Genomic DNA, 9,334 nt, shown 5'->3' with positions numbered 1-9,334 from the left:
TTTATGGTTTAGGGTTTAGGGTTTAGGGTTTAAGGTATTAGGGTTTAGGGTTTAGGGTTTAGGGTTTAGGGTTTAGGGTTTAGGGTTTAGGGTTTAGGGTTCTTTAGGGTTATTGGGTTTAGGGTTTAGGGTTTAGGGTTTAGGGTTTAGGGTTTAGGGTTTAGGGTTTAGGGTTTAGAGTTTAGGGTTTGGGGTTGGGGGGGTTGTCTAGCTGGGGTTGAGGGTTTTGGGTTTAGCTAGCTAGCAAGCATCCTAGCTACTCATCCAGTCAGCCAGCTAGCATTCGAGCTAGCTAGCAATATAGCTAGCTAGCTAGCTATCTAGCTAGTCATATAGCCATATAACTAACTAGTAAGCTAGCTAGCCATATAGCTAGCTAGCTAGCTAGCTAAGTAGGCAGCTAGCCACTTATCTAGCTAGCTAGCTAAGTAGGCAGCTAGCCATTTATCTATCTAGCTAGCTAGCTAGATAGGCAGCTAGCCACTTAAGTAGCTAGCTAGCTAGCTATCTAGCAGCTAGCTGGCTAGCTAGCTAGCAATTTAAGTAAATTGTTGCGTTTGTTTGTGTGGTTTGTTTAGGCGCAAAGGATGGGAAGGGTAGGGGGCGTCAGGTGATAGCAGTTGCACGAACATGCTCTTTAATTTTAATTGTTTTAGATGTGCTAAATCCTCTGACGCATAAACGTATAATCGAGAAAGAGTTAGAGGGCTTTGGGATACGCCTCAATAAACAACCGCCTAATATCACACTCACTAAAAAAGATAAAGGTATGCTTCGATATACAACAATAAACCCTAAACCCTAAACCCTACGGGGTCCACAAACCCTAAACCCTAAACCCTAGGGGGGGTCCACAAACCCTAAACCCTAAACCCTACGGGGTCCACAAACCCTAAACCCTAAACCCTAGGGGGTAGACGAACTTTAATATGTAAACCCTAAACCCTCGTTGGGCTTCTTATTACACACTGTATTCAACTCGAAACCCTAAACCCTATTGTTTTATTGTTATGTTTATTGTTTCTTGCTTTGTTTGTTTTTGTTATTATTATGATATAATAAAATAAACTTTAATTGTTTTGTTTATTAGGGTTGAGGGTAAAGAATAGCAGAATTATGCTGTATTATTTGCGTATAAGAGGTTTATTATATAATTACTTGTACTGCTTCTCATAATAATATTATTTTTATAAATATATATATTTATATATTTGTTTTTATTTATCTAAATATATATATATATATATATATTGATATAAGTAAATAAATAAGTATATATATGTATATTGATATAAGTAAATAAATAAGTATATATATATATATATACATTGATATAAATAAATATATATATATATATATTATATATATTTGTGTTTGTTTTTGTGTGTAGGGGGTATAACAATAACTCACACAGTACCATTGACGCATTTAGACGAGGAGACAATTCGTTCGATATGTATGGAGTACCGTTTAATTAACTGTCAAGTGTCTCTACGTTGCAATGCTACAGCAGATGAACTAATAGATGTTATTGAAGGAAATAGATTATATGTCCCTTGCATCTATGCTATTAATAAGATTGATCAAATAACAATCGAAGAACTCGATATCTTAGAACAAGTCCCTCATTATGTACCCATTTCTGCAAATCTAGAGGTAAACCCTAAACCCTAAACCCTAAACCCTAAATGCTAAACTTTTAACCCTAAATGCTCTTCTGCATAGTATCATTCGTATTGCATGGTGTATACATAGCGGGAAGGGTTCATTTTTGCGTATATGGGGTGAGGAGAGAGGGTTTAGGGTTTAGGGTTTAGGGTTTAGGGTTTGGGGTGTATGCACAGTTGAATTTGAACGCTTTTTTGGAAAAGATATGGAAGTATTTGTCCTTATAGTTTATTGTTTATTGTTTATTGTTAATATTTTAGTGTTTAGGGCTAAGAGGTTAGGGTTTAGGGTTTAGGGCTAAGAGGTTAGGGTTTAGGGTTTAGGGTTTAGGGTTTAGGGTTTAGGGTTTGGGGTGTATATGCAGTTGAATTTGGACGGTTTATTGGAGAAGATATGGGAGTATTTGTCTTTAGTTCGGGTGTATACGAAGCCAAAAGGACAGATCCCAGACTATTCAGCGCCGGTGATTCTACCCTCTACTCGCTGTAAAGTTGAAGACTTTTGCATGCGTATACATAAGTCTCTTTTAAATGAGTTTAAACAAGCAATTGTTTGGGGTAGAAGTGTTAAACATAATCCTCAAAAGGTAGGAAAAGAACATCAACTAGAAGATGAAGATGTTGTACAAATTATTAAAAGATAAAAACTTTTGAAGTTCAAAGGGTTTTACTTATTTTACTCTTTCTTCAACAAACCCTCTCTCTATATTAAATCCTTTTGTCTATTTAACTCTTTTGTCTATTAAACCCTTTTGTCTATTCAACCCTTTTGAACCCTAAACCCTAAACCTTTCTAAACCCTTCTAAACCCTTGTAAACCCTTGCAAACCCCTACTAATAACTCTTCTAAGCCCTTTTACTAAACCCTACTCTTATACCCGTTTACTAAACCCTTTCAAGCAATTCTGAAGCCTTTATAAACCCTCATTAACCCTCATAAACCCTCATAGTTCCCTAGACACCCCAATAAACCCTTATACACCCCACAAACCCTCATCGCAATAAACTTTCATTTAAAAATTAAAAAACAATTTGAGGGTAAACCCAAATTAACACTCACAAACAAAATTCTATTTCTAAATAATTATCTACTCAAAACAAATTCAAAACCCGTATGCATACAATTGCCTGCATTTGCATGCATGCTTTTGCATGCATGCATTTGGATGTATGCATTTGTATGTACCTGCATGCATGCATTTGAGTGCATGCATTTGCATGAAGTTTTGGGGCTTTCACGAGGCAGGAGAAACTTTTAGTTTCCCTCCCTCAAACAGCAAAAAGCCCCAAGTGCATGCATGCAAAAAGCATGCATTTGCATGCATAAATCTGCATGCATTTGTCTGCATGCATGCATGCATGCATGCATGCAATTGCATGCATTTGTTTGTGGGGCTTTTTTGGATTGAAATGAATTCTTTTTTAGAATTCTCCCTTCTCTAAGGCGTCCAGCACCTGCAGCAAACAGCAAAACGATAGAAGCAGCAAACTGCTACGCACGAGTTGCTGCTGCTGCTGCTATAGCTTCTAATATTAACACTGTTGCTGCTGTTGCTGCTCTTTCTGTTACTGTTGTTGCTACTGCAAACACTGCTGCTGCTGCTGTTGCTGCTTGTGCTAGCGTTTGTGCATCTGCTGCTACCACTGCTCCTGCTGCTGCTGCTACTGCTAAAACTTCTGCTGCTACTGCTACTGCTGTTGGTGTTGCTGCTGCTGCTGTTGCTGCACCTCCTTTCTTGTGCGCGTTGCTTCATCGAGGTGTTTTTCAAGAAAGTCAGCAAACTGCCAAGCCTCCAAATCAAACGGAACCTGCAGCAGCAGCAGCAGCAGCAGCAGCAGCAGCAGCAAGAGTATTTCTTCACTTGCTGTCGAACACCCAGAAGCAGCGCAGCAGCAGCACCAGCAACAACGGCAATATGAGCAGCAGCAGCAGCAGCAAGAGCAAAAGCAGGAGCAGCAGCAGTAGACGCAACAATTGGAGTAGCAGCAACACCACAAGCAATAGCACCAGTAGCAGCAGCAGCAACAACAGCAGCAACAGTACGAGCATCAGCACTAGCAGCAGCATCAGCATCAACAGCAGCACGACAAGCAGCATACGCCCTAGCAGCCGCATCAGCAAGAGCAGCAGCAGCAAGAGCAGCAGCAGCAGCAGCAGCAGTAGGAGCAGAAACAAGAGCAGCAGCAGCAGCAGCAGAAACAAGAGCAGCAACAAGAGCAGCAGCAGCAAGAGCAGCAACAAGAGCAGCAGCAGCAGCAGCAGAAGCAGCAGCAGCAGAAGCAGCATTAGCTTACCTCAATCATCCCTGCTTCTTTAATAAGTCTATATTGTTTATTAATTAAAATAGGAATAGGCGGTTTGTTTGTCTTCAAAGAATGCAGCAAAAGATGCAGCAGCATCTTACAAGCAAATGAAGTAGAGTTTACACCGCAGATTTTTTTGAGGCCTTCCTGAACAAAGTTTAATATAAAAATAAAAATATAATTATATCTTTATTGCTATTTATTTTGTTGTTGTTGTGGTTATATCTTTATTGCTATTTATTTTGTTTTATTTTATTATTTTGTTGATTGGTGCTATTATTGTTTAATATTAATTGTTTAATTAAAGAAATAAAAATATAATAATATCTTTATTGTTATTTATTTTATTTTATTATTTTGTTAATTAGTGTTATTATTATTGTTTAATATTAATTTTATTAAATAAGGACAGAAGAAACAAATTGTATGTCTACTATTATTTATTTACTTAATTTAATCTAATTTATTATTATTATATTTAATAATAATAAATTATTATATTATATTTATTATTATTATTATTATTATTATTATTATTATTATTATTATTAAACAAAGAAGAAAGCAAATTACATCTGTATTGAGGGTTTAGGGTTTATTTTGCGATCATCGTTTAGGTTTAAAAGCATCATTAGGGTTTAGGGTTTAGGGTTTAGGGTTTGCCCTTCTTTCTTTTTACGGTTTACGATATATCATTAGGGTTTATGATATATAGCTTATCGTTAGGTTTTAGGTTGTAGGGGTCAGGTTTATGGTTTAGGTTGGACGGTTTAAGGGTCCGCCCTAGGGTTTAGGGTTTAGGGTTTAGGGTTTACTTGCCTCTCGCTGCTCAGGAGACAGGCTGGGGTGTACATACAGCAACTCTGGGTTATAGCCTCCTTCACTTACTGCAACCTTCTGCTGCAGCTCTGCAGCATCAGGCGGAGGCCTTGCGGGGTCGGGCCCGAACTGTCTGTACACCTGAACTCCAAACCCTAAACCCTAAACCCTAAACCCTAAACCCCAAACCCTAAACCTTAAACCTTAAACCCTAAACCCTAAACTCGAAAACCTAAACCTTGAATGCTAAACCCTAAACCCTGATGTTCCGATCAGTTGAAAGCCTCAGACAAACTGAGGGAGATATTCCCCCATCCATTTATTTTAAAACCCTAAACCCTAAACCCTAAACCCTAAACCCTAAACCTTCAATCCAGTTAAGCGCTCACTATTTTCTCTGCTCGCTGGCGGACTCGCGCGAGTTTGCGCTTCCTTGTCTTTTTGTTCTGTCAACACAAACCCTAAACCCTAAACCCCAAACCCTAAACCCTAAACCCTAAAGAAGCAAACAGCCTTCCACTTCACCCCCCAACATGAGAATGTCTTTGTTCTTTTTGAATGCACGTGAGGGCACACTGTGTCGTAAAGGGGAGACAACCAAGGGTTTATTAGGGTTTAGGGTTTAATAGGGTTTATTAGGGTTTAAAAGGCTTTATTAGGGTTTATTAAGGTCTATTGGGGTTTATTAGAGCTTCCTAGGGTTTACAATAGATTATTATTATTATTTAATATGGTTGATGAGGGTTTATTAAGGTATAAAGGCCCTATTAAGGTTTATTAGGGTTTAAAGGGGTTCATTAAAGCTTATTAGGGTTGATTAGGGTTTAGGGTTTAGGGTTTAGGGTTTGTACCTTGGTCCGAAGGGCATCCTCTGTGAGTTTCAATTCGTACTTGCGGAAGCAGCGCCTCATTGCACGTATCCGTCTGTAGATGAAAGCAATGTTTTAGGGTTTAGGGTTTAGGGTTTAGGGTTTGAGGAGCTAGGAGGGCGAGCGTAAGGGACTACAATCAAGGGTTTAGGGTTTAGGGTTTAGGGTTTACGCAATATATTTGACGTCCTGTTGGTAGAGAGCGTCTTTAAATGCAAGTTCATCGATTTGCTGCTCAAAGAGATTGGCCATAGCCTCTCTGCGCACCAAAACCCTAAACCCTAAACCCTAAACCCTAAACCCTACGCATAAACCCTTAGAGTCGCGGCCGCAGCTCCTAGCAACAACTCCTAATGAAGAAGTTTTGGGGCTTAGGGCTTTCTAGGGATTAGCGTTTGTTAGGGCTTAGGGTTTGCTAGGGTTTAGGGTTTGCTAGGGTTTAGGGTTTAGGGTTTACCTCTCTTTATACTTTGGAGTAAGCAGAGGGGCTGCATTAGGGTTTGGCTCGAGCGGCATTTGTACTCCCTCAGCAGCAGCCCTCAGTCGCAAGTATAAACTGAAAGCAAAACCCTAAACCCTAAACCCTAAACCCTAAACCCTCGAGGGATTTGCGCTGTGCATGCAACACTCTTTCTTCTTCTTCAGCTTGTTTGTGGTGCGAGGAGCTGCGCATCGAGCCCCAGCTTCTACGCTTGAGGGTTTAGGGTCTAGGGTTTAGGGTTTAGGGTTTAGGGTTACTTCTCTACAATTGCTTCGACTTGGGAGCGGGGGATTTCTGAAGGCAAGGAGTGGAGGTGTATATGCACCGGCCGCACCCGCTGCTTTTTTGTTTGCTGCTGCTGCTGCTGCTGTTGCTGTTGCTGCTGCTGTTGCTGCTGCTGCTGCTGCTGCTGCTGCCGCACTGTGTCTAAGGCATCGAATTGTTCTGCTGCAGCAGCGGTTTGCTGCTGCGGCAGGAAGAAGGTGATGGTTTTACCCACAAAGGGGACTTTGTTTTGTAGCTGCTGCTGCTGCTGCTGCTGCAGCAGCAGCTGCTGCAGCAAGTCTACATAGGCGTTGAACTGAGATAAAGAAGAGACATTTACTTGGCGGGCCTCCGCAGGGAACTCCTGGGTGAGATCTGTGCATACACCCAAACACACTCTTGCTGCTGCTGCTGCTGCTGCTGCTGGTACTGCTGCTGTGGCTGCTGCTCTTGATGCTGCTGTTGGTGCTACTCTTGGTGCTGCTATTGCTACTGCTGCTGCTGCTGTTGCTGCTTGTGTATCCTCGTGGTAATGCTGCTGATGCCGCTGCATACCCAGCAGCAGCAACAGCAACAGCAGCAGCAGCAGCAGCAGCAGCAACAGCAGCAGCCTCACCTGGATGAACTTTTAAGAAGAAGAAGCGAAGCTGTCTCCGCAGCAGCAAGCCTTTCGGTATCTGCTGCTGTCCTCGGTTTCTGCTGCGGCCTGTAGTTTGTGTGTGCATAGCAGCAGCAGCAGCAGCAGCAGCAGCAGCAACAGCAGCAGCAGCAGCAGTAGGGGGCCAGTATAGGTTGATCTTTCCAATACTTGCAGCAAAGGACGGCATTGTGGGGCCCCTCAAGCTGCTTCTCGATTGAACCCAGGGGCCCCCTTGGGGGCCCCTATTGCAAAGGGTACTGGGGGGCCCCCTGGGGGCCCTTACGCTCCCTTTAGGGGGCCCCCCATAACTCTGGGGGCCCCTACCTATTAGGGGGCCTCCTCTAGTACCCAACTGTACCACTAAGGGGCCCCAATAGGGGGCCCCTAGGGGCCTCATTGCCTCTACTAAACGCCGCTAGGGGCCCCCTATATACAACGGGGGGGGCCCCAAGGGCCTCACAAAGGCCCCCAGGGGGCCCCTTCACAGTACCCTATTCAAGACCTTCTTCAGGGCCCTTGGGGGCCCTTCTGACTTTATATTTGATGAAGGTAACAAAGATGTGTAGAAACTGCTGTTGCTGCTGCTGTTGCTGTTGCTGCTGCTGTTGTTGCTGCTGTTGTTGCTGCTGCTGCTGAGGTTGTTGCTGCTGATGCTGCTGTTGTTGTTGCTGCTGCTGCTGATGCTGCTGCTGCTGCAGCTGCTGCTGCTGGTACAGGCTGGTCTGGGGGGCCCCCTAGCAGCCGTTGGGGGCCCCCACCGGTGAGTTATAAAGGAGGTGTTTTGGTGTACGTACACCGCAGATGAATTAAAATGAATAAATAAAATTTAAATCTTTATTACCCAACTTGATAGGGGCCCCCCTAAGGGGCCCCTGACCCTCCGCTTGCTGGGGGCCCCTGGGGGCCCCCTGCTGCTGCTCTGGGGGCCCCTTTGCTGCTGAATTGCTTTTTGATGAGTTCAAAGGTAACACGCTGTTATTTCTTTATATTAGTTGCATTGGTCGTGGGAGGGTTTAGGGTTTAGGGTTTAGAGTTATGTGTGTAGAGTTACGGTTTAGGGTTTAGGGTTTAGGTTTTAGTGTGTAGGGTTAGGGTTTAGGGTTTAGGGTTAAATGTATACGGTTAGGGTTTAGGCCTTAGGGTTTAGAGTTTAATGTGTATGGTTAGGGTTAAGGGTTTAGGGTTTAGGGTTTAGCAGCAGGGCATATCACACACTAAGTTCCCAATATCAAACATTAACTGCAACAGCAGCAGCAGCAGCAGCAGCAGCGGCAGCAGCATTTGTCTCTGCTGCTGTTGCTACCAGATCGACAACGGGTGCTAAAGCTGCAGCAGCAGCCGCAGCAGTCCTGCAGCAGCAGCAAATCATACCTTGCTGCACCATGCTGCTGCCTGCTCGCGCTTGTGCTGCAGCGTAGGAACTCACAAGCCCCCAGCAGCAGCAGCAGCAGCAGCAGCAGCAGCAGCAGCAGTGGCAGGGCTTTGCACTGTTTAGGTCTTCAGGTCTACAGCTAGCTGTATATAACTGCACAGTTAGCTGGCTGTCTCCAACAGCACAGTTAGCTGCCTAGCTAGCTGCCTAGCTAGCTGCCTAACTGGCGCTAGCTGCCTAGCTAGGTGCCTAGCTAGCTGCCTAGCTGGCGCTAGCTGCCTAGCTAGCTGCCTGGCTAGCTGCCTAGCTAGCTGCCTAGCTAGCTGTTGGCATACGTCCGGGGTTCATCTCTGAAGGGGCTGAGACTTCTTAAAAGGAGACACTAATTACTCTCCTTTGTCTGTCTCCATCAGTTAGACAAGAGACACTGGTTATTAAGAAGAGACCTTTAATTGTTTGTTATTAAGAAGAGACATTTAGTTGTTACAAGAGGAGGAGACACTTAATTGTTATTATGAAGAGACACTTAATTAAGAGGAGACACTTATTATTAAGAGGAGACACTTAATTGTTATTAAGAAGAGACACTTACTATAGAGAGGAGACACTTATTATTAAGAAGAGACACTTACCATTAAGAGGAGACACCTGTTAATACGTGAAGACGCTTTAAGAGGAGACAGCGGTTATTACGAGGAGACACCTGTTATTACAAGGAGACACTTATTATCAAGGAGACACTTATTATTAAGAGGAGGCAGTTATTATTAAGAGGAGACACTTGATAGTTATTAAGAGGAGACACTTATTATTGAGAGGAGACACTTGATAGTTCTTAAGAGGAGACACCTATTATTGAGAGGAGACACTTGATAGTTATTAAGAGGAGACACTTGATAGTTATTAAGAGGAGACACT

At 43.1% G+C, this 9,334-nt stretch overlaps 2 protein-coding genes across 2 annotated transcripts; one reads left to right on the top strand and one right to left on the bottom strand.

Moving 5' to 3' along the window:
- Positions 1 to 578: 578 nt before the first annotated feature.
- Positions 579 to 2,311, top strand: EAH_00056620 (developmentally regulated GTP-binding protein 1, putative; the record flags this gene model as incomplete). Its single annotated transcript, XM_013393792.1, has 3 exons — positions 579 to 767; positions 1,391 to 1,656; positions 2,033 to 2,311. Coding segments are annotated over 3 exons (734 nt in total), but the record flags the coding sequence as incomplete, so codon positions are not given.
- Positions 2,312 to 3,356: 1,045 nt separating this feature from the next.
- EAH_00056610 (hypothetical protein) lies at positions 3,357 to 7,778 on the bottom strand (the record flags this gene model as incomplete). Its single annotated transcript, XM_013393791.1, has 8 exons — positions 3,357 to 3,476; positions 4,860 to 4,931; positions 5,180 to 5,236; positions 5,642 to 5,696; positions 5,832 to 5,918; positions 6,117 to 6,215; positions 6,398 to 6,951; positions 7,578 to 7,778. Coding segments are annotated over 8 exons (1,245 nt in total), but the record flags the coding sequence as incomplete, so codon positions are not given.
- Between the last annotated feature and the right edge of the window lie 1,556 nt (positions 7,779 to 9,334).

Source organism: Eimeria acervulina, genomic scaffold (genome assembly GCF_000499425.1).
Source record: "Eimeria acervulina Houghton genomic scaffold, Eah_scaff1175, whole genome shotgun sequence".
Taxonomy (NCBI): Eukaryota; Apicomplexa; class Conoidasida; order Eucoccidiorida; family Eimeriidae; genus Eimeria; species Eimeria acervulina.
Note: the sequence above shows the minus strand (reverse complement) of the source record. Positions and strands in the feature narration are given on the sequence as shown.